This window comes from Oryctolagus cuniculus, chromosome 9 (assembly GCF_964237555.1).
Source record: "Oryctolagus cuniculus chromosome 9, mOryCun1.1, whole genome shotgun sequence".
Lineage (NCBI taxonomy): Eukaryota > Metazoa > Chordata > Mammalia > Lagomorpha > Leporidae > Oryctolagus > Oryctolagus cuniculus.
In genome coordinates, this window is record NC_091440.1 from 62082602 (window position 1) to 62108599 (window position 25998).

Below are 25998 nucleotides of genomic sequence, written 5' to 3' on the forward strand. Positions count from 1 at the left end.
ATATGAGAAATTTCTAAGATGCTGCATTTCAACTAAGGTGCACTTTTATTCATCCTCCCCCAAATCTATGCTTATAACCTACTCATTCAATAAATAGCATTTAAGTTGCAAGTATTTTGTCAAGAGAGATGGGAGGGAGGATGGGAAGAATCATTACGTTCCTAAAATTGTATATGTGAAATATATGAAACCTGTTCCCTTTATATAAATAAATAAATAAATAAGTAAATTTATATTTAAAAAGAGACATGATTCCAGACCTCAAACACTTAGAGCCTGGTGTGGAAGCCAGACTAGAAGATGAATGATTACAGTAAAGCTTGATAGAGTCTATGATGGAGGAAGCCAAAAAGGCGAGATTCGCCGAGATCAAGTTCACCTTAAAGAGGCTGACATGAAGTTGTGTTGCAGGGTTGGAATGAGACTAAGCAGCAAGGACAGAATCTGAACGAGTGAAAAATAATGCCATATGAGTTTCCCAGGCCTTCCAGAACCAAGTGCCAGAGACTCGGGTCTCAAAGAACGGACATTCACTATCTCACCACTCTAGAGCCCAGAATTGGGGTGACCTCAGGGTTACGTAGTCTTGAAGACTGTTCCAGGCCTCTTTCCCTGGTTTGCAAGTGGCCAATCTTCACCATCTGTCTCTTCCACCACCTTCCCTGTATGCACATCTCTATGTCCAAATGGCCCCTTTCTAAGGGAGACACTTTTCACATTTGACCTGAGCCCTCCCTACTGACCTCAAGTTAACTAGATGATCTCTATAAAGACTTTAACTCCAAATCACGTCGTATTCCGAAGTGCTGAGGTTTAGGGCTTCACCATCTAAATTCAGCAGGGGAGGGACATAACTCAAGCCATGACAAGCATTAAGTTCTCATTTCAAGATGGTGGAGCAGAGATGCTTCTGCTCTGTTCTTCTCTCAAACTGTACCTTCTACAGGGGAGAAAGCGGAACAAACACAATCTTCAAAATCCAAGAGACATTTGTATTCCTGATTGAAAACCTATAAAGACAAACTAGATGACAAAATGGGCAGTGACTTGGGAAGGAAACAAGCAAACCTGAAGATCTGCTGGCAGGGGGCTGGAGGACACCCACGGGAGGCCAGTTTCCTCCACAGAGCAACATGAGGGTCCCAGACATGGATGCACCAGCTGACGGGGAGGACAGATGGACAGCGGGGAGGACAGATGGACAGCAGAAGGTGGAGAGAAAAGAATTATTAGAGAGTCTCAGGAAAAGCTCTTTACCTTCATGTACCTGCTCCTGCCCTGAAAATTAAGGTGCCAATTCACCCAATGCGGACAGCAAATCAAAAGCCACACACAATGAGTAGGGAAGGCAGCAGGGGATAAAGCACCAGGCCAAAAAGGAAAGGATCACATAAAATCCTGCCTCCCCCCGGGCCTGTAAGTATCCAGGCCCCTTCTGTGAAGGGGTCATGGGCTCCCCGCACTGTTGTCTCTGAGCGGTATAAGATGATATGTCATCCAGGAAACAAGAATAGGTTGCTATTTCTAAAAAATATAGAGAAAAACAGAAGAATCCCTTACACATTAACAAAATCCCCTCTACGCATTCAAGAGAACCAAGTCAGTAAAATATTTAGAAGATAAAGTCAAGAAAATATGCCAGAAAGCAGAGAAAAAAAGGAGTCAAAGATAAATTAGAGGAGAAAAATGTTTTAAAGACAAATGTTAGAAGATAAATCCAGGTGGCCTAGGATTTGAATAATAGGAATTCCATTAAGAGAAAATGAAGGGACATAAATCAGAGAAATAACACAAGAAAATTGTCTAGAACTAGAGATGAGTTTCCATATTGCAAATGAATAAAAAAGGCTCTCACATTAAGTCCCATCATTACCGAATGCCAGAAAAAGAAGATATTAAAATATTTGCAGGAGAAGCAAAAAGTTCTAAAAAAGGACTAAAACGCAGATGGCCTTGGATTTCTCAGGAAGCAATACTCCAAGGTAAAAGAGCAAGGCTTTAAATTTCTGAAGGATAATTATTTCCAATTTGGAATAGTCATCAGTAAAAATGCTAGCAAAGTGAGAGGGAAGAATAATGATAACTGAAGATATGGAAAGACCCGAACATATTTATCTCCCATGCATCTTCTCTCGGGAAACTACTAAATAATACCCTCCACCAAAATGAAGAAATAAAGCAAGAAAGCAGAAGAAATGAGATCCTGAGATCAGGGGACTCAAGATAGGAAAACCATAAAAGCAATTCCCAAGACGACTTTAAAGCAGTGATTCTCAACCTTGGCTGCACATTAGAATTACCTGGAGAGCTCTCAGAGACCCTGCACCCCAAGCCACAGTACAGCAGGATCTCTGGGAGTGTGACCCAGGCATCTTCAAATTTTAAAGCTCCCCAGAGGACTCCAGTGTGCAGAGGAGGCTGAGAGCCATTGTGCTAAAGGGAAGTCCTAGAACAGCAGCTGTGTGGCAGGCCCAAAAAACAATAAGGGGGCTAGGCGCTGCAGTGCCAGCATCCCATGTGGGTGCTCCTCCTCTGATCCAGCTCTCTGCTGTGGCCTGGGAAAGCAGCAGAGAATGGCCCAAGTCTCTGGGCCCCTGCGCCAGCATAGGAGACCTGGAGGAAGCTCCTGGCTCCTGCCTTCGAATCGGCGCGGCTCTGGCCGATGTGGCCATCTGGGAAGTAAACCAGCAGATGCAAGATTCTCTCTCTCTCTCTCTCTCTCTCTCTCTCTCTCTCTCTCTGCCTCTGCCTTTCAAATAAATAAATAAATCTTAAAAAAAAAAAATTAGGACAGGGAAGAGCAGGAGGCAAGAAGGTTCCAAGACAGAAAACCTTGGAATTGACCATTTATCTGATCATTTCGCACAGTGGAAAATTGTGAAAATTAGCATCCAGATGCATTTTATAGGGGTGAGTGCTGTGGCGCAGTGAGCTAGCCCACTGCTCGGGATGCCCACATTCCTTATCTGAGCACCAGTTCAAGGCCTGGTTGCCCCATTTCCAGTCCAGTTTCCTGATAATGTACATGGGAAGGCAGCGGAAGATGGTCCAAGTGCTTGGTCTCCTGCCACCGTGTGGGAGACCTAGATGGAGTTCTGGACTCCCAGCTTTAGCCTGGCCCAGCCCTGGCTATTATGGAATTTAGGGAGTGAAACATCATATTGTAGATTTCTCTCTCTCCTCTCTCTCTCTCTCTCTCTCTCTCTGTGTCATTCTGCCTTTCTTTTTTACGATGTATTTATTGGGGCTGGCGCTGTGGCATAGCAGGTAAAGCCACCACCTGCAGCGCCAGCATCCCACATGGGTGCCGGTTTGAGTCCTGGCTGCTCCACTTCCGATCCAGCTCTCTGCTATGGCCTGGGAAAGCAGTAGAAGATGGCCCAAGTCCTCGGGCCCCTGCATCCACATGGGAGACCCGGAAGAAGCTCCTGGCTCCTGGCTTCAGATTGGCTCAGCTCCAGCCATTGTGGCCATTTGGGGAGTGAACCATAACCATCGGATGGGAAGACCTCTCTCTCTCTCTCTCTCTGTCTTTCCTTCTCTCTGTGTAACTCTGACTTTCAGGTAAATTAATGTATCTTTTTAAAAAAGATGTATTTATTTATTTAAAATGCAGAATTATGAGAGGGAGAGACAGATACAGAGAAACTGTCCATCTGCTGGTTCACTCCCCAAATGGCTGCAATGGTTGGTGCTAGGCCAGGCTGAAGCCAGGAGCCTGGAACTCCATCCGGGTCTCCCATATGGGTTCAGGGGTCCAAGCACTTGGACCATCTCCCATTGCTTTCCCAGCAGCATTAGCCAGTAGCTGGATCACAAGTGGAGCAGCTGGGACTTAGACCAGTGCCCATATGGATGCTGGCATCACAGTGATGGTTTAATCTACTATGACACAATGCCAGCCCCTCTGCCTTTCAAGTAGAGAAAAATAAATAAATTAAACTATTTTTTTGGGAAATAGGAGTATGTGATGCGAGAGAACAGTAGAGACAACAGTGATACAGCCAAGGCACACAGCAGAGAGGAGCAGTAAGGAGAGGGAGAGGGAGAGGGAGAGGGAGAGGGAGAGGGAGAGGGAGAGGGAGAGGGAGAGGGAGAGGGAGAGGGAGAGGGAGAGGGAGGAGCCACTGAACTGTTTGGGGCAATGCAGCAGCAGGATGAGATTTTTCTTAATTCTTATTTCTTTGTGGAAAAAGAGGAGACAGCAAACCAGAAACCACTTAGTATGCAACTGTAAATATTCAACAATACTGGCCAAGGAAGGTCTGACCTCTGCCTTCATGTGCATCCAAGTGTAAGTGAAAACCCTGTTAGGGACCTTGTATCTGAAGTCATAAACCTAAAGTTACTTTCTTATACCATCTAAAGGAATTTTCCTGTAGTTTTTTTCACTGACATAATTATATAGTCTTCTATTTAAATAAGAAAATCTCATTTAAATAAGAAAAGTTATCAAAAAATTTCTCAGGAAAGGCACATTAGATAGTAAAATAATAATAATAAAAACAATAACAACAACAACTTAGGTCTTTCCAGGTCATCATCCCCCATGTGGATGGGACTCACACAGTGTTCCCTTTCCGTACATGGACCACAGCTAAGGCGAATTGCAGGTTACCTCTTTTCACAGAGAAATATTCTTCACAGAGTAAAACATACATATTAGATCTTCCTAAACCATTAGAAATGGTTCCACAAGGCATTCTCAGAAGCATTCCATGCATACGGATTAGACAGAATGCAAAGTGCATAGAATGGGTAAAATGTCAGGTAAATCTATTGACCATCAACACCTTCTAAATAGTTTGGTGTCAAAATGAGAACAGCTATTGCACGCAGGTCGTAGGAAACCCTCCTAGGGCCCATCCTCCTCCAGATTTTCTATTAATAGCTCTGAGGAGCCTGTGACTAATGCACTAATCAATCCACAGAGAATGTAGCTCTGGGAGACATTGCTAATGCTTTAGATGACAGTATTAAAATTCAAGATGATCTTGTTAAACTGAAGAAATGAACCAAAATCAATAGAGCAAGCCAGCACACATGTTTCTGCCAGGTGTTTCAAATCACAGAACTCAGGAAGTCCTCAAACAGGAAGTGAGGCTGAAACCCAGTTGGTCAAGTTGTCCAGGGGACAACAGGAGTTTCCCATCCCCTCCCTTACAGCCACAAGGTACACGGACAGATGTGTAGAAGTGTCATCCACACATTATCCAACTGCACTACCTCCAGCTGCTCGGTTCTTTCACCCACAGCTCTGCAGAGAGAGATGAAAGATTTCAGTTGATATGACTTGTGCAGCCCACACTGTCAAATTCAGGCTGTGGAACACTGCATCAATAATGGGGGAAAAATTAGGAGCACCTGAGGGTTTGTAGGTGGGAGTATAATGACCTTTTTCCAGAGAATGTCAGAATGCCTTCCTGATATTTTAAAGCACGGTCCCTCATGAGAAAGGGATGGTGGGAGACAAAGATCAGGTGTCTCTAACAACTTGGCTTCTGTAGCATTTGGACAAGTAATGCTGTGACTCTGTAAAATTTAAGCCCATCTTTTCTTTCAGCTATAACCACTTCCCAGGGTCATCCTTAATTACATTTACTTTCTTGTCCCTAACTAGCCAAACCACCTTCTAAGCACTTCGCTAATGTACACTTGATCTCCATCCGCCACATACTGTCCTTGGGGAAGTCTTCAGCCCTCCTCGTGTAGACCAGCCCAGAAACCTCTGCACTCTCTGCACTTCTCTATTCCTTTAAATCCACCCGTCCACAAGGTTACCATTATGATCCACTGAAAATAGAAGCCAGACCTTGAACCTCCCCTGTTGAAAATATTTCACTACCTCAGCACTCACAGAATGAAGCACAGGTACTCCAATGCAGCACAAAAGGTCTTCGGTGGTTTTTTTCCTACCAGAAGTGCCAGCAGCTTCCTGCATGGGACGTTTCTGGATGACTCAATGTCTGGATGGTGCTACTAGCATTCTGTGCCCAGGGCTGGGGATGCTAGGCATCCGGCAGTCCCCAAGACAAACCTGCACAAGAAACTCTCCCCTTAAATGGCCAGTGGTGCCACCAATGAGGAAGGCTCTTGGTGGCTCCTGGTTGCTTCTCCAGCCTTCTAGGTCACTCTGCTACACTATAGCTACATAACTCTTCTTCCCTAATGTGAGTTCTGATTTTTTTTCTTGCCTTTATACCTTACTTCTTCTATGTCTTATGAATTCTGACATCTAGAATGATTCTTTTTGCTTTACCAACTCGTCCTTTAAGCCAGAGCTCAGGTGTCACTTCTACCAGGAAGTTGCTACAGATACACACACACACACACACACACACACATAGAGTCTTACTCAAATGCACCTTCCTGAAGTGCTGTATGCTCTACACTGACCACTTTGTTTTGTAATTATGGATTTTCTCCATTAGCCTATGAAAGTCTTACAGGGTAGAAATAAATAATATGCACCCAGGAGACTTTATAAAAACCTTATAAGAATTTTAAGGAGTGGATGGCTGGGATCCTTCCTGACATGACTGAGATGGTGGTGCTTAAGGACGTATCATTATTTTATAGCTCAAATAGTCATTATATAGGTAACAAATATCAGCATTATTTTTTAGCGCAGGCAACTGTTAAAGGTCAAAGTTTTAGATCAGGTCTGCCTGCCTTTAGGTCCACTATTCCATGCTACGCAGGTCACGCCATGCCCTGAATCTTTCCTAACCCCACACCCACCTTTAAAAGTGCACCCAGCGTCTCGCTTGGCATTCCACTTACCCATGCTGAGGATTGTGGGTCACGGGGAGCAATTTGACAAGCACTTCTGTTTGGCAGTTCTGCATCCAGTCTGCTCAAGAACTCAGCAGTTTTGCTACAGGGAACACAAATAGGTGTGAGAGCCTTCGTGAAAACAGAAGTATCCTTGTTTACTGCGCCTTTGGACAGCAGCCTGGGCTGTTACTGAGCGATGACAAACAGCATCCCCGGTAGAACAAAAGGTTAAGTTGAGAACAAGGGACCGCAGAAAATCAAAACAAAACGCTATCACAAGACTGCATTCCTGCAAAAACATGAGTTTGAGAAAGATAAAACGAGGTGTGAACCTATAATTCCCTTTTTCCACTTTGTATTATTGGCATGGAGATAAGTGCTCCCGCGGATTCCACAGTACGAGGCCTAATTTCCCATCAGGACATGCAGAGTTTGACACTCACATATCAGGACGGAGCTGCGGAACATTAATCCCCTACAAGAGCTTATTTCACACCAGCTTTACGTTGCGCCCTTCACCCACCAGGGTCTTTCTCATAGTCACCTCGCCTCCCTCGTGGCTTCGATGACCCCCAGTGTACATACACCCTCTGAGCCAGCAACTCTCCCGTTTATAGATCTTGAACCTCATTGTGATTCTGAACGCAGACATGGACTCTGGCTCACCGGGCACAGAAACACACACACCTTTGCGCTTGATTTGAAGGAGCTGATGAACCTGTTTCACGGAGGTTAAAAAGTGCTGTGGATTCTGGTCTGCATTTCTGACATGTCTTTTTTAGCTCTGAAAGGTTGACCTAGAACTGTCCTCAGTTTTAATGCGACGTTGTTTGTTTTCCCCTTAAATACCAAACCACCACTCCAAACTCTCCTCCCACCGATGTTAAGCATAAAGTAGTAGAATCATTTCCCACTCCTTATTTCAGCGACTGCCCCCTCCCTTGTCCTTCTCCCGTGTGATGTGTGGGATTTTTATCCCTTTATTCCATATTCACAAGCGAATACCTCACCATGTCCTAATTCACTTTGCAACTGACTCGCGCAGCCTGCTCCCATCTGCCTGCTTCTTCTTGCTCTCCCTCCACGTCGTTCTAATATTTCAGATCTAATGCTAAAATGAGTCATCAAGTACAAAGGGAACACACAGGGTCTGCTAAGAACAAATGGCACCCAGTAGGGGAAAGAGTCAAAACAAGGAGCTGGAAGCTAGACAGAGATGCCATCAGCCCTGCCAAGAACTACTTAGGTAGAACATGGCGTTTGAACAAGGTCAGAGGTTAGAGTTGGGAAAGAAGAGCTGCAAGCGAAGCAGCATACATAACCCTGGGAAGCGTCAGCCTCTGGCAGCTGAGACAAGCAGCCTTTCCATTTGTCTAGCATTACTTATCTTGCCCAAAATAGACAAGGAGACTAATGAAGTCCCACCGTCTGTGAGCTGCCCCACTGTCTGGGCCTTTATGAAGTCATCAGTCAAAAGTGTGAAAGGAAGAGAGTTGCCACACGTTTGGATGAGGTTTCTGAAAATCCTCAGCTGAGGGCAGACCATGGGGGAAAGCGGTGAAAAGAAACTGCAGGCCAAGTTGACTGGCAGCCTCTCAGCACGTGCTGATGGCTGCTTCCTGCTTCTTACCCGGCTGGACAGAGAACCACTAGCCGTGGCCCTCGTGCCACGATCCCTGCCCCAATCATGCTGCCAGGTGAAGGCACTGCGACAGGGTCACAGGTCTATTGCAGAAAATTCTCTACAGAGAATGTGGGTTACTCCCAAGTAATTAATTCAACAAACAAGTTATAAAGTGAACTGGCAATTTTTCTAATGTTAGCACAGTGCCTGGTAAATAAAAGAATTTCCATATTGCCTAGCCTGCATTGGGATTCCTGTAGGTAACTGTGGTCACATCGAATAAAAATAAAATACAGAAGCTCCTTGAAGGGCAAATGAAGGGAAATGCCCTCAGGGAAGTCCAAGTAGACTAAGAACTCAGGACTGCCGTGCCACAGCTCCCTTTCCCTTGGGGTTCTCGCTATTTATCAGCAGCTCTGGGAGGGGGTTGGACCTCTTCCACGTCACCCTTTTGACGCCAGCATTAATAAAGGACCTTTCCCTTTATTCTTTGTAGAACTGGTGAGACTGGTTTTGAAGATATAATTTACTAACGTCCAACTTAAATGATCTTCAAGGACCTTTCCTGCTTATTCTTAGGATGATTTCTATAGCTTCTTCTAAAAGATCTCTTTGGGATAACCTCTTCTTAACATAACACAGTTGGGACAGGGATGCTGGCTGCTCACCAAAACTTATGTCCTCCTCTTCTTCTGGTCACTCAACCTTACTATACTTCGTAGCCTGTTTTGCAGCTCAGGTTGGACAACGGATTGGATCTTGAGCAGTGGAAGGTGAGAGGAAGAGATGCACACCACTTCCAATGCTAATTTGTTTTTAAGACCTGAAAGGCAGAGTTTAGATAGATAGATATAGAGATATATAGAGAGGTACAGAGAAAGAGCTCTCCCATCTGCTGGTTCATCCTCCAAAAGGCCACAACAGCCAGGGTTTAGCCAGGCTGAAGCCAGGAGCCAGGAACTGCATCCAGGCCTGCCACATAGATAGCCCCAGGCACTGGGTTATCTACTGCTGCTTTCCCAGGCACGTCAACAGGTAGCTAGATCAGAAGTAGAGCAGCAGGGACTTGAAGTGGATGCTGGCATCACAGGTGGCAGCTTAACTAGCAGTGCCACCACCCTGGCCCCCACGATTAATTTCTTATAAACTTCCTATGCAAGGGCTTCCATACAGTTTTCTCCTTATGGCCAGCTGGAATAGAGACAATCTGTAGGACAACTTTGGAATTTATTTCTTGCCTTTAGCAGCACTTCTGTCAGTTCGCTCCCTAAATACCTGAGTGGAAAGAGCTGCCTTTCAAATCTGTTCACCCGTGTCTTAACTTAGCAAAAAGAAAAACCAAAAAAACCCATATACATATATAGTTCTCAAGTTATTATATATTACAGAACTTGCTTATTACAGCAATTAGTTTACCCTCATAATGCAGCAAAGTAAGGATTACACTTTGAGAATCATTTCTCAATTTGGGTAATCAATTCCAAAAGTATATAAGTCACCAAGATAAGCAAAAAAAAAAAAAAAAAAAAAAAAGAGAGAGAGAGAAAAAGAAAAAAAGGGGGCTGGTATTGTGGCACTGCAGGTTAAGCTGTCACCTGCTACACTGGTATCCTATAACAGAGCAACAAGCTCCAATCCCAGTGGCTTGGCTAATGTGCCTGGGAAAGCAATGGAAGATGGTCCAAGTATTTGGGCCCCTGACACTCACATGGGAGACCAGAGTGGAGTTTCAGGCTCTTGGCTTCAGCCTGGTTCAGTCCCAGTTGTTGTGGACATTTGAGGAGTGAACCAGTAGATGAAGATCTCTCTTTCTCTCTCTCTCTCTTTAACTCTGCCTTTCAAGTAAATAATAAAATTAATCGTTTATTAAAAACAAAAAGGAAAAGGGCTTTTCAAGGATTCAGTTTGGCTTCTGAATCATTTCAGAACTTTAGGATAGGAAGGTAGGAAAGGGGAAGAACTAATTCATCCTTAAGGAGTCTGCTTATCAGGTCTGGGGGCTGCCTAAACCTGAAGAAGGAAAATGAGTATTCATTTGTTCTAAAACCACTAGGGTCTTGTCTCATGTGAAGATGGGTGAGGGAGGTCCTGGCACTGTGGCACAAGCATCACAAATGGGCACTGGTTCCAGTACTGGCTGTTCCACTTCCAATCCAGCTCCTTGCTAATATGCCCAGAACAGCAGTGGAGGATGGCCCAAGTGGTTGGGCCTCTAAACGATATGGGAGATTCAAAGAAGTTCCTAGCTCCTGGCTTTGGATTGGCCTGGCTCCAGCCATTGCAGCCATTTGGGGAGTGAATCAGTGGATGGAAGATCTCTCTCTTCCTCTTTCTCCCTCTCTCTCTGTAACTGACTTTCAAATAAATGAATAAATCCTAAAAAAAATAAAAGATGGGTGAGGGTTTGAGAGGAGAAAGTTTATTATGGGAAAGTAAGAGAAAGAAAGGAATGTGGCTTGTTAAATTGTGATGTGATGGAATATTTAACATCTATTAATAGAGATACAACAATAGTAAAACCTGACTTTGGTGAAATGACAAAAAAAATTAGGCAACCTATGTACCTATATCTTAAATGAGAAAAAAATATATACATAATACTCAAGCTATTTCCTATTTTGGTAAAATATATTTTTTCACACAGAGTGAAGTACGCATCTGTTGGGTCATTTGAATATCCCAGATTCGCAAAAGCCAGTTCCTATAAGGTTTTCTTGTTTGAGAGTTGAAAAAGAAAGATTTGGATTATTATGTAAAAAGGAACTGGTAGAATAAAAATGGGGGTGGCTTTTGGTACAGCAGTTAAGTCCCCATTTAGGATGCCCACCTCTCATATTGGAGTGCGTGGTTCAAAACCAGGCTGCTCCACTTCCAGTCCAGCTTCCTGCTACCGTGTATGCTGGGAGGCAGCAGGTGATGATGCAATTAGTTAGATCTCTGCTTCCCACATGGAGTTCCAGACTCCTGGCTTCAGCCTGGCCCAGCCCTGGCTGGATCTTTGGAAATGAACAAAAGGATAGACAGTATCTTTCCTTCTGTCTCTCTGCCTTTCAAATAAATAAATGGAATCTTTGCAAAAAATGAAAACTAAAAATTAATTTAGATGGGGAGGAGCTTTTGAGTAGGAGCCTGCCCCTCAACCTCATAGCTGGACTACAAGGGGTGAAAAGCCTTTCTCCACCTGGTTACCCGTATCTGCCAGCCTTGAACCAGGATAAAACACATAAGAATATTCTGATGAAAATGCTAACCACCACATCTAAGTTAAACGGCCATAATGAGGAGGGTACCCTCAATGAATAACAGCTGTTGTAAATCCCTCCCCCGTCCTTTTCACCTCCTGGGAGTGGATGGGGCAGTTAGTTTTCTCTCCGCTCACCTCCCATTTGCTAACATCTGAAGGTACTTCCACAAGGTCTTAGCAAATGGAATTGAAAGGTAAGTGCATGCCTAGTGTTTTTTTCATAATACACATTTGCCATGTACATTTTAAAGACTGCTTGTACAAACTCAAGTGGTAAGTAACGTAAATGGGTGGGAAACAGGAGCTGAGACCCCATGATAGGTGGCCAGTGTCCTGCAGGTCAGTGATAGAGAACGCAGAGGCAGTAGCAAGGATGTCAACAAAGTAAGAGAGTGAGATTCCATGTAAAGGGGTCAACTCCATGGGGACACAAGCCGGTGTTGCCAGATGTCCTAATTTTTATAGCTATCACCAATCTGCTGAAAAAACTTGGCAAGTAATTAAAACATTTTTTTAAGCACTGTGACCCAACACTGTGCTGGTTAAAAAAAAATCTTTCTGCAAGGCAGATGTGACCCAAGAGACCCAACAGCTCCTTGAGTGTGAATTGTTTCTGCCTGTTCAGGCTTGTGTTGTCAATGTGTATTTCTCAACTATGAATATCTATCCTTCATGTTTATTTAAAAAAATAAAGAATACGCAAGAACAGATTCTTCTATTGAAAATGGGGTTAAGAGACAGCTACTATGAAGTTTATGTCATCAGCTAACAGTAGGAGAAAAGGGGATATCATAACTTATTTCCTATTTATACCAAACTCTAAAGTATGGGATCGAATTTACAGTTTAAAACTTTGTGCATTTTTGTTAATATCTGAAGCAATGGCGGAACGTTAGATAGAAGATGAAAAAACAGAGGCGGGCACTGTGGCACAACAGTGTAGGCTGGCCCTTGGGACACCCACATCCCATATCAGGGTGCCCGGATCAAGTCCTGGCTGCTCCAAGCTTCTCATCGAGCAGCTTACTGCTGCTGTGTCTGGGAGGCCCCAGCTCATAGCCCAAGAACTTGGGTTTCTGCCACACATTTGGGAGACTCGGATAGAGTTCCTGACTCCTGGTTTTGGCCTGGTCCAGCCTCAGCTGTTGTGGGCATTTAGAGAATGAAACAGGCGATGGAAGATCCCTCTCTCCTCTCCTCCCTCTCTCTCCCCTTGTCACTCTGCTTTTCAATTCGATCAATCAAATAAATATTTTTTAAAAGACTGAAAGACAATTCTCAAAAAGTATATAATCAAAGAAAAAATAAGAATAGGATTTGTGGGCAAAATGCATAAAAACTGCTAACCAATCAAATCAGAAAAAGACAAACAATTCAAAAGGAAAGTAGAAAAAAAGATAGAAACGTACACTTCACAGAAAAAAGAACAATAGCATATGACTTATCTAATGTTTATTATGTGTCACACCCTGCTGGAAGCAATTTACATATGTTAATTTCATGATACCTCCTAAGGTTCCAGTATAATCTCCAGTTTACAGAAATAACTTACTCAAGTCATAATACAGCTGCTAAATGTCAAGCCAGGACTCAGACCTGGGCAGCCTGACTCCAGAGACCACGCTTCCAGCCACCACACTTGCGTGCTTCTCTTACAAATAAATGCCCATGTGAAAAACACAATGATTGCAAACATAGAAATTAGAACATGATACTATTTCACACCTGTCATTTTTTGGCAACACACAAAAAAATGCATAAAATTTGTCTTATGCTAGAGAGGGTGTCTGGTAGAATTGGTACTCTTTAAAAAAAAGATTTATTTATTTTATTTGAAAGGTAGAGTAACAGGGAAAGGGAGAGAAAGAGAGAGAGACATCTTCCATCTGCTAGTTCACTCTCCAAATGCCTGCAACATCCAGGACTGGGCTAGCCCAAAGCCAGGAGCCAGGAGCTTCATGCAGGTCTCCCATATGGGTGCAGGGGCCCAAGCACTTGGGCCATCTCTTCTGCTGCTTTCCCAGGTGCACCAACAGGGAGCTGGATTAGAAATGGAGCAGCTGGGAATTGAAGCAGCGCCTACACGGGATGCTGGTGCTGCTTAACCTGTTAGGCCACTGTGCTGGACCCTGAAATTGGTAGTTTTGTAAAGTGCTGATAGGAAAACAAATTGGCTCATTACTTTAAATAGCAATTTGGGGCCGGCGCCACAGCTCACTAGGCTAACCTTGTAGCACCGGCACACCGGGTTCTAGTCCCGGTCGGGGTGCCGGATTCTGTCCCGGTTGCCCCTCTTCCAGGCCAGCTCTCTGCTGTGGCCAGGGAGTGCAGTGGAGGATGGCCCAAGTGCTTGGGCCCTGCACCCCATGGGAGACCAGGAGAAGCACCTGGCTCCTGCCATCGGATCAGCGCGGTGCACCGGCTGCAGCACGCCGGCCGCGGCGGCCATTGGAGGGTGAACCAACGACAAAGAAGACCTTTCTCTCTGTCTCTCTCTCTCACTGTCCACTCTGCCTGTCCAAAAAAAAAAAAAAAAAATAGCAATTTGACAATATCTAGTAGAGCCTAGTATGTGCATAAAATCTAGGTGATGCTCTAAAATGCCACTTTAACAGGTGTCCAAGGAGACCTGGAAAAGGATGTTTAGTCCAACAGCATTTCCAGGAGTCCCAGAAATAAAGACAGAAGATGGATGGAGAAGAAAAGAAGGAGGGAGGGAGAAAGGAATTCATGTGCAGTATGAATCAATATGGTTAAGTCTTGAAAACACATTCAATACAGGAAAAATAGTAAAAAAAAAAAAAAGACACGACACAGTGAGATTTTTAAAAAATAATTCAGCACTCCATACTTTTAAATAATTATATATAAAATACATATATAAATAATACATATATATAAATTAGAAAAAGTTGCATAGTGAAAGGAGCAGCTCCTGACATCCAGGAATTGGTCTGAGGGTCATATCTACACCTCCGTGCTATTACAAATTGACCCATGCTGTAGTCCAGTCTTGTTCTACTGTTGGACACAGATAGTCACCCAGAAATTCAGCTTCATACAAGGTCATCCTGCAACCTACAAATTGCCAAGTCTCTCCCCGCAGTTGAACAAATACTTTTACCTGTTTACCAATTATAGCTTCACATCCATTACAGTCTGTCCTGTCTACAGATAAGATTTATCAAGGCACCCAAACATAAAATCATCCAAACATTCTAATGGCATCCAATCCAGTCTAATCCCTTACTTCTCTAAATTTTTCCTAAAAGAATACAACTAAAGCCCAAATCCTAAAGCAGTTTCTTTCTAACACTTTCTTATCGAGATACGCCACTGATCCCAGTAGTATGTGTTTTCCTTGGCTTCTGTGAGTAATAAATCCCACTTACTCAACTATGGACATATTTCTGGTAAGTTTTGGCTGAAACTTACAAATGTTATAAACCAGGCCAGTGGTCACTGCTAGGAAGAAATGGAGGAAGAGGGGATAAGAGTGAAAGGATAACATTCTAGTAGTGTCCATAATGTTTAATTTTGTTAAAATTAACCCAATGTAAGTAAAATACCAACAGCAGGACCATGTTAACATATGTGGATGATACATAATTTCCGGGTGTTTGACACATTATTCCAATTAAGAAGAAAAAGCACACACACTCTAAAGGGAAAAACTTCGCAGATACCAGCCTGGATTTCATGGAACAATAGTTTCCAAAACACCCATAGCAAGACTTTTGAGGGGCTGGCTTGCAGAGAATCATCTGTGGTGCTTCTGAGAAATACTGGACTCAAGACTTCCACTCTAATTCAGCATGTCAGGGGTACAATCCAGGAATCTGTTTTCCTTAATAGCACCCCTGGCGATTTTAGGAACTTGGACAGTACTACAGAAGGAAGTTTAATAGGCATAATTGTCATAGGGCCACACGATTCTGACTTGTGAATAATTCATGTTACGGGTCACATTTGGAAACAACACCTCAGCATGTCTTAGGAGCTGTCTGTAGAAGTACTGCCTAACTATATGTCCAACCCGTACTCTGCAATAGCTTCACAAATCTGAATTTCACCACCCACCATGAAGTTGTGGTCATCTAGGGAGTGATGCAGCAAATGGAAGACCCCTTTCTCTCTCTGCCTCTGCCTCTCTGTGACTCTGCCTTTCAAATAAATAAATATTTTTTTCAAAGGGGAAAAAAAATAACTTTATGGTAGAAACCACTTTAACCAAATGATCCAATTAAACATCATTAGTAATAAAGGTATCAGTATGGGGTAGCCTCTGACATAACGTACCGAGAAGGACACAGAATCACTTCTGTAATACTTGGGATGAAAATTATAACCTCAATGTAGTTGTGAGAAAACAACAGAGAAACGCAAATTGGGGTACACTCTTCAAAGTAATCAGCCAGTACCCACTGAAATTGTCAAAGTCATGGAAGACAAGAGGAAAAAATGAAGAATTGTCATAGATCGGTGGAAACTAAGGAATCAAAATGACTGCACACCTTATGTGATCTTGAATTAGATCCAGAAGTAGAAAAGAGACATTGGAGGGAAACTGGTGAAATCTGAATGTTTGCAAGTTTAGTTAATAGTATTGTGTCAGTGTTAATTTCCTGGTTTTAATCATTGCACAACTGTTATGTAAGAGATCACCAGATGAAGGTTTTACAGGAAACTACAATTTTAACAGCTTTTCTCAAGTTGAATATTGTTTTCAAAATAAAAGTAACAACAGAAACAAGGAAGGAAACTTAGCCTTGCTTTCCTATATTACCTCAAACTTGGCTATATCTTAAGAATAGCATTTCCCCCTGAGTTCCCTTAATGGACCATTTTATTTTATGGAGCCATTTTATTTCTCATGTACATATTCCTCAGTGTCTGAGGCATTCTGTGAGCTCGCTAAGGTGCTACCAGGCCATTATTTCTCCCCTGCCACTTGCAAAAATGTCTGCTCCTGTGGCACTCATGACATCAGAATCTATCATCCTTGCTGCCCTTCTCATCCTTCAGCCTTCTGGTCAACCATCTCTCATTAACAATGTAGCTTCCTCCTGAAACCCTCATCAACAACGTGGGTGTCCTACACATCCTCTCGACCTCCAGCACCCCACACACAACGTTCTTATTTTCAGTAGTTCTTCACTCCACCTCAGCTACAGTCTTAGTGTTTTATCCTGGACATTGTTGCCTTTGGTAAACATCTTATCTCCAAACTATCAAATGAGAAATCCTACTCTGCACACAACTTCCTGTCATTCTACGCTCTTTCAAATGCTCACTACAACAATTTTCTCATCTCTTTATGATTTCCAAACCCTTATTTTCCCTTTTTTCTCACCATTACCTCCTACCTATCTTCACCTCTTTACAGCTTAGATACACAGTCCATTTTAAAAATCTTTCCCTGGGGCCAGCACTGTGGCACAGTAGGTTAATTCTCTGCCTGCGGCCCCAGCATCCCATACGGGTGCCAGTTCTAGTCCCGGCTGCTCTTCTTCTAGTCCAGCTCTCTGCTCTGGTCTGGGAAAGCAGTAGAAATTGATCCAAGTGTTTGGGCCTCTGCACCTGCATGGGAGACCCGGAAGAAGCTCCAGGCTCCTGGCTTCAGATCGGCACAGCTCTGGCCTTTGCGACCATTTGGGGGAGTGAACCAGTGGATGGAAGACCTTTCTCTCTGTCTCTCCTTCTCACTGTCTATAACTCTACCTCTCAAATAAAATCTTTCAAAATCTTTCCCTTTCAAATGCTTTTAACTCTCTTCTTCTACACTGTCCTCCATCATATTGGCTGGGAAAAAAATCTTGAACCCAAATAAAATCAATATCAACTGCCTTCTCTGGGTCTACACCAGAGCAGGTGAATCAAAGTTGGGAAGAATAACATAACAGGGGGCTTGGTGATGGAACGTGTGAACAAAGAGTAGTGGGGTAGACTGGCAGCGCATGGAGCTCATAAACTCTTATTTAACTCAGTAATTCTATTCCATTTCACTCATGATTTTTTTTTCCTCAACATCTCATCTGTTCTACCTCAAACCTTACTTTCAACTGACAATCTCCTTATACTTAACAGAGAACAGAGAAGTCATAAATCTTACATCCATCCCAACACCAAATCTTCAAGGCTCCTTATCTCTGTACACTTCTTCCTTCTCCTCCTCAAAAAAAAAAATGCTTTAAACAGTACTTCCTCAATTATAACAAGAGAAGTGCTCTTCTTAATCAGTGGATAATGATCATGTGTGCTTAGGAACTCATCCAAATATACCTGCTCAAGGGCTTTATGTCTTGTGTCATCCCCCTTTTTCCAATCTCATCTTCCTCTATTGTGCTATTTCTATCAGTATACAAACATAACCAATTTAAGAACAGCCATCATTGACCCCACAGCCCCATCCAGCTGCTGCCTCGTTTCATTGTTCCTCTTCTGAAATTACCCAGTGTTGATAAGTGACATCTCTATTTGCATATCTCCATTAACTTCTGAGTCTAAATCCAATCAATCTCCATCCCACCGTCATAGCCAAGTCATTCCTGTCACGATCAGAAACGACTTCTTCACAGCATATCCACTCATTTCCCAGCATATCCCTCATTTGGCCTTTCAGGAGCAATGGAGAATTGACTAATCTCTCCTTTTAGAAACAGCATACCACAGTCTTGATTTACCTAAACTCTAAGTGGCAGAGCTCCTCAGCACTCACTCCTGGGCTCTCTTCTCAAATGCACAGCTTCTTATTAAGTGATTTCATCCATTTTCATTGCTTTATATTTATATGTTAATATTTCCTAAATGTCTATCTCCCATATACCTGCTTATGGAGACCAAATTCATATGTAGTATCTCCATTTAGTATCTCCCAGGAACCTCCACCTGAGCATGTTTAAACTTATACTTTTCTTTTACTTCCAAAACCTTGGTTTCCTCCTAATAGTTCCCACCCCAGCACATGGCATCATGATACATCCAACGCATCACATCAGAAACTTAGAAGTCATCCTTAATTTCTTCTTCTCCCCAACATCAATATGTTCTACTGATTTTTCCACCACATACATGTACTTTTCTCTGTGTTGATGCATCCTAATGTAAGCCACCAACTCTTAGCTGGACTATTGTAGTAACATCTTCAGTAGCTGCTCCATTTCCACGCTTGCCTCCTCAGCCTATTCTCCACATAGCAACCACAGTAATTACTTCTTTAAAAATTAAATAAAATTAAAATCTTCTGAGGATTCTTCCCTGTGTCTTGAACAAAATCCGGACTTTGTTCCAATTCATAGGTCTGGCTCTTTCTGATTTTATCAGTTTCAAGATATTTTTCTCTTTCTTTTTCTTTTTTTTTTTTTATTTTAACCCAGGTACACCAGCTTCCTTCCAGATGATTTACTACACAGTTCCCCCGTCAGCTAGAACTATGCCTGTCCCTCAGCCCAGATCTTTCTTCCCATGTTCTCAGCATGGCTGATTCTGCCTCATCCTTCTATCTTCAATTAAAATGCCACTTTCCTGGAGAGTCAAGTCCTCCTTCATATGCTAACTAAGTATTTTCCTCTCCCAGTCCCATCATTCTTGATGACTATGCCAGATCTCTACCACTGCAACATTAAACTAGATAGTTCTTTGTCCATTCATTTATTAACTTAACTTCCACATTGATCATGAAATCATATATGCTTTTCACAATACCTCCAAAAAATCTAATATAGTGTTCTAGACATACAGGTGCTCCTCAAATTATGACATGAGTTCCATCCTGGTAAATCCATCACAAGGTGAAATCACCATAAGCTGAAAACACATTTGATAGGTCTAACCTACAAAACATCACAGCTGTGAACTGTAGAGCATCAGTTGTTTGCTTATCAGTTGAATTACTGAATTAAACAAGAGTTTATGATAGTGTGCCTCACTGGGCACTGAGCATTGCTGTTACTGCCCAGCATCAGGAGAGTACAGTATTGTACAGTACTAGCCTAAGGAAAGAGCAAAATTCAAACTCTGAAGTACGATTTCTACTTACTTCAGTATCATAAAGTCAAAATGTTTTAAGTGGATAGACTTTAAATCTCATTGTTTAATTTCTATCTTTGCAGGGTTTCCCTTAGGAATTGTGGCTTTTTAGGATTTAGGGATATTTTGAGATTTATTAAGAATCTTTGAGTTCACTGGTCATGGCCAATTTTGTGGCAGTTACATCAAAATTTACAAAGAACATGTGTTTTCATATAATGGGCACAATATTTATAACTGTATATAATCATGCCTATCGTTATTCAAGTTCTCTATTATTTATGTTGCTTTTTGGTTCACTTGAGCTGCTAATTTCTATGGAGAATCAGCAAAAGAAAAGAAAATGGGTAAATCCACAGTCTACCAGAGATTTTTACAGCTTTTGTTTAGTTTTTGTGCTATGTATTTCAGATATATGTTGATAGAGATATATGACTTACATTTTCTTTTAAATGTGATATTTTATCCACATAAAATATCTTCTAGCCTGATGAATGCTTTTCACCTTGAATTCAACTGGTTTCATATTAATAGAGCTGCACCTGCTTTGTTTTGTTAGCAGAAAGATATTATTTTATCAATATGCCCTGTAACAGCAGACAGCTAGATTTTTATTATTTTATGTGATCCCATAGTTTTTCTTTTAATAAGAAAATCTAGCCTCTATACCTTTTTTATGAATACTAACTTGTTAGACTTAATATTTTGCTTACTTGTTATATTGTATTGTGAAATTTGCACCTTCTCTTCTACCTTTTGCTGAAATGATCGAATTTTCACGTGTTATACTTTTACATGTTTTTTTTAAAAAAATTGACACAATAAACCTACATGTTACAGAGTACAGAATGAAATTTCAATTTCTGTGTACACTGAATGATAACCAAATCAGAGTGACTCACATGTCCAGTACCTTAAACCTTTATCATTTATTTAGGGAGAGTACATTCAAAATCCTCTCTTCCAGGTATTTTGATATGCATAACAAATTAATGATATCTACAGTTATGCTTCCAACCAATAGAAGAGAGAACTTGGTCTCCTATTTGACTATAACATTACATATGTCGATCAACCTCTCCCCAAACCCCCAACCCACCCCTCCTACTTTCTTCAGACTCTGATACCCACTATTCTATTCTCATTCTATGAGACCAACACACTTAGATTCTACATGTGAGTGAAATGTTTCTATGATAAATAAGACTAATGCATTTTTATTTGATATTTATACATATAACTAAATATATAACATTTTTCTATAAATATCTGTAATTCATAAGTACCCCGTATGCAACAGAGGAAAAAAATCAATATTGAGTTCATATCCCTCTCTCTTCTTTGTATCTTTTCTAGTGCTGAAATTCTCTGTGATTTTGATTTGATCCTATTCATTTTTTTAAAGATTTATTTATTTATTTGAAAGTGAGAATTATGGAGAGAGAGGGGAAGAGAGAGAGAAAGAAATCTTCCATCCCTTGATTCACTCCCTAGATGGCCACAACAGCCTGGGCTGAACCAAGCCAAAGTCAGGAGCCAAGAGCTTCTTCCAGGTCTTCCAAGTGGGTAACAGGGGCCCAAGCACTTGGGCCATTTTCTGCTGCTTTTCCCAAGCCATTAGCAGGGAGCTGGATCAGAAGGGGAACAGCCGGGACAAACTGGTACCTATATGGGATATCCACATCGCGGGCGGTGGCTTTACCCCTATGCCACAATGCGGCCCCATCCTGTTGAGTTATTTAAATATATTTGAAAGGCAGAGAGACAGAGATCTTGCATCTATTTGTTTATTCCCCAGATGCCCACTATAACCATGACTGGGCCATGCCAAAGTCAGGCATCCAGAGCTCAATCTGGGTCTCCCAAGTGGGTTACAGGGACCTGACCAGCGGAGCCATCACTTGCTGCCTTGGAGGGTGAGCACTAGCAGGAAGTTGGAATCAGAAGTGGAGTGAGGATGTGAACCTAGACATTTTCAATATGGGATGCAAATGTCCCATTCCGCATTTTAACCACTGTACCAAGTGCCCACCCCAGTACTGACTCTTATTAAAATAAAAGGGACAGGGAAGGGTGAGAAATGAAAATTGATCACACACAAGGGGACTTCAGAAAGTTCAAAGAAAAATCGAGGTTGGCGGGGTGGCTCACTTGGTTAATCCTCCACCTGTGGTGCCGGCATCCCATATGGGCGCCGGGGTTCTAGTCCCGGTTGCTCCTCTTCCAGTCCAGCTCTCTGCTGTGGCCCGGGAGGGCGGTAGAGGATGGCCCAAGTGCTTGGGCCCCCGCACCCGATTGGCACAGCACCAGCCATAGCGGCCATTTTGGGGGTGAACCAATGGAAGGAGGACCTTTCTCTCTGTCTCTCTCTCTCACTAACTCTGTCAAATAAATAAAAATTTAAAAGTTCAAAGAAAAATCAAGTTTTTTTGATGCAAAAAAATATATCCATGCAAATTTTTTCACAACATGGCAGTTTCCATGAATTTTTGAAGATCCCTTCTATTTCACTGTGTCACTGTCTTCTTTGTTCACAATTGCCCTGGTATCTTACATTTTTTTTTTTCGGAGGGGAGAGGTGGTGGTGGGAGATGATGGATTATTTATTTAGCTAGAGTTTATTTTCTGGTCTTCTTCTTCCACCAAAAAGCCTCTTAGAATTCACATAGATATGATGCTAGTTGGCCATGCAGGTAGCTTGTCTCCAGGCCTGGACATATGTTCCCCCAGGTGCAGTACTATGTTACCAGGAATGCCTTCAGGACCACAGGACCCTCTTAGTGATTCCAGAGCTTTATCCTGGGGACAGAGGTCAGAGTCAGCTGCTCCCTCTTACTTCTTCCTCTGCTGTCCTGCTGGAGTTCAGTATGTTCAGTATCTCTCTCCAAGCACTGTACCAGCTCTTTTAAACGGATCATGTTGATCAATCTCATAGGTTAGTAGCTCTCACTACTCCCACTCCATGTTACACATGAGGAAACAGGGCCCAAGAGGATAAGTAACACTCATCAGTAAGTGAGGAGAGAGGTCAAGGTGGGATCCCATGCAGCCAAACCCCACATCTCTTGTCCTTCAAAGAGGGGAACACAAGAGAGTACTAGATTCCAGTGATGAGATCAATAGATAGTTTTTTGTAAATGACATGCTAGTCAACCTTTTATCCTTTACCATATATTAATTGCATACTGAGAAATATAGGAGCTGGCCTGGCACTCCCAGCTAGGCCTTGGCAGTCTCCTGTTGAAAAGTGAACAATTTCTCATAATATCAACTTTGGAAGAGATCACTATGGCTACGATGGATCACGACAAACACTCTGTGCCATCTCTGAACACAGAAAAATATGTGAACCATCTCCAAACCACAAGGTGGGGGGACTAACCACCCTCAAAATTCTGGCTAATATGAGTGAGGTCTCACAGGAGCATATATTTCACCCTCGTCTTCTCTCCTCCTGGGTGAGATTAATTAAAATACCTAATCATATAACTACACTAGCTTCCTGATTATATCCAATCGAAGCAAAGTCTTACCCCTGTAAGTCTCTCCCAAATTATATAACCCCAAACCCTATACATTTCTTTTTCAAAAATTAATCATTCTATCTCTGCTTTGTAAAGTGGTTTGAAAGGCAGAGAGACAAGCAGACAGATCTCCCATCCACTGGTTTACTCTTTTTTTTTTTTTTTTTTTGGTCAGGCAGAGTTAGTGAGAGAGAGAGAGACAGAGAGAGAGTTATAGACAATGAGAGAGAGAGACAGAGAGAGAGGTCCTCCCTCCATTGGTTCACTCCCCTAATGGCCGCCACGGCCGGTGCTGCACCGATCCGAAGCCAGGAGCCAAGTGCTTCCTCCCGGTCTCCCATGCAGGTGCAGGGGCCCAAGCACTTGGGCCATCCTCCACTGCCGTCCCGGGCCACAGCAGAAAGCTGGACTGGAAGAGGAGCAACTGGGACTAGTACCTGGCACCCCAACTGGGACCAGAACCTGGGGTGCCAGCACCACAGGTGGAGGATTAGCCTGGTGAGCCATGGTGCCAGCCCACTGGTTTACTCTTCAAATGCCTGCAACAGCCAGAGGTAGACCAGGTCAAAGTCAGGAGCTGGGAACTCCATCCAAGTGTCCCATGTGAGTGGCAAGGATCCAAGTACTCGAGTCATCACCAGCTGCCTCCCTGGGTGTGCAGTAGAAGGAAACTGGGACTCAAACCCAGGCACTCTGATAGGGGGTGCAGACACCCAAAGTGGCATCTTAATCACTAAGCCAAAAGCCAGCTCATGTTTCCCCATGGCACAGCCAAGAAGTATAGAATTCATTTTGTAGGCAACAAGAATAGGAAATAAATGAATCTTTTAGAACAGGGGAGTGACATAACCAAAGCTGTGCTTTGGAAAACTAAACCTGACAAAACATGCAAGACAATCAAGAGGAGAGACTAGTGGCAAGAAGAGTAATGAAGCCATTGCAGTGGTAGTAGTAGGGAAAGACTAGGACACACAGGAGACTCAGGCCATAATCCAAGTGCACGTGTAAATACCAACATGAGGGAGTGAGAGTGGTGGCGATGGGAATGAAAACAAGTTGCCATACACTAGGATATTTGCAGGAAGAATTCACTGTGGGTGGAAATTTTGATATGGCTTAACCATCGGCATGATTTAATATTCAATAGGCAGGAATCCCCATAGAACAGACTTCTCATAAGCTGTTCAGTCTTACTCTGAACAAAATAGTTATAGGATTCTGCTATCTCTAAGTTCACTTTATTAGCATAAGATTGAAAGTTATGAATAGGTTGACTTTCTATTCACCTTACCTAAAAATTACAAAATTCAAGGTTGGATTTAAGTCTACCATATGGATAAGGGATCAGTTTAGCCCTTAAGTGTCTTTTAGAAGCTCCCATGAAGGGCATTTGAAGTTCATGAACATATTAGAAGGCAAACCTGGGGCCTAAGTGTGCATATTCAGCAGACCTGCCTGGTTTCTCAGCTCTAGGAAACTAAAATGAATGAAGATGAGCCTCCAAGGAAAATAATCACACTATTATTCAAATGGAAATAAAAGAGATACATGGTTCCAAAGGCAGAAATGAAGAGAATTTCTCAATATACAGTCACCAGGCTGAGCCCAGGGTAGAGCTTGGTGGTCTAGGAGCAGGATGGTCTTGTTTTGGAATGGGCTTGGTTTCAAAAACTTTTCCAATTGAGGTGTTGAGAACTGAGCCCCAGTGCCCTAGAAACAATGTTGGGAATTGTATTTAGGAGCAGGGTCAGAAGAGGTTGCAAAAGCCTGCCTGTGTCAGTGAAATGAATTCTGGGTACCAACCCAGTGTTGGGCCTGGGAAGAAGATGTCATTCATACATGCTGATTGGATAGAAAGCAGACATATTTCTCTTTCTTTTGCCTACTCTGCAAAAATTTAGATTTTGGTAGGAAGAAATAGAAGTCAGCTTAGCTCAAGTCTTTCTGTCTGAGAAAAGTTCTCTCCACAGGTCCCCATGTTGCTACAGTGATCATCACCTTCACCCTACCCAGAAATTCCTGACCTTCAAAATATATCATACCCCTAAGTTACGTATGTTACTTAAGCCCCAAAATCTCAAGACCTTGATCCAGCTGCATCCCTTACAGTCTCTGGGACTTTGGAAATTTTAATTATTGAAAATCCCAACTACAAAATGGGGATGATACATCCCTAATAGAGTTGATCTGAAAAGTAAGAGAGTCTGTGATGTTCCTGATACTGAACCCAACATTCCACTGTTTCTCAATTACATAGCACCTTCTATTACTTTGATTTGAAAGAGCCACACAATTGCATTTTTTTAACTCTTTAATGTGTAATCTATTATATCACATAGTCATTCAATTTGAATTAAAATTTGTTAAAAATATCACCAATTCTCCTATCTCCAGAAAATCCTTAAAATGCTGCTTTTGCTAATATCCATACACAAAAATGTGTATGTATTGCATCACTCACATCCTACCCTGGAACCTAGCACTGGTTAAATAGACTTAAAATTCAAACCTGTCTCAACATTCACCCAAAACACATATACTTAGAAAGATGACTACACCCCCCAAATAAATTACAATGTAAATTTTCAAATGCTGAAAGTTATATTATTCAGTGTCTTAAATAATCTAAGTCACTATGTCTTCTCTTTGATACTAAAAAAAAATTTTTACAGGGGCAAGTGTTTGGCACATGGTTTAAGACGCTGCTTGGGATACTGACATCCCTTGTGGGAGTGCCTGGGTTCAAGCCCCATTTCTGTTTCTGGTTCTAGCTTCCTGGTGTTGCATGCCCTGCTAGACAG

The 25998-nt window shown here is 42.4% G+C and overlaps 1 protein-coding gene across 5 annotated transcripts in view; it reads right to left on the bottom strand.

Annotated features, from left to right (window-relative positions):
• EPSTI1 (epithelial stromal interaction 1) overlaps positions 1–25998 on the bottom strand; it is a 139078-nt gene that overhangs the window by 31251 nt on the left and 81829 nt on the right. For all 5 annotated transcript variants that reach the window (XM_008260007.4, XM_070048761.1, XM_051850664.2 and 2 more), the window contains exon 7: positions 6784–6877. In XM_008260007.4, coding sequence (XP_008258229.3) covers positions 6784–6877 — 94 coding nt within the window. The remainder of the gene's footprint in view (positions 1–6783; positions 6878–25998) is intronic.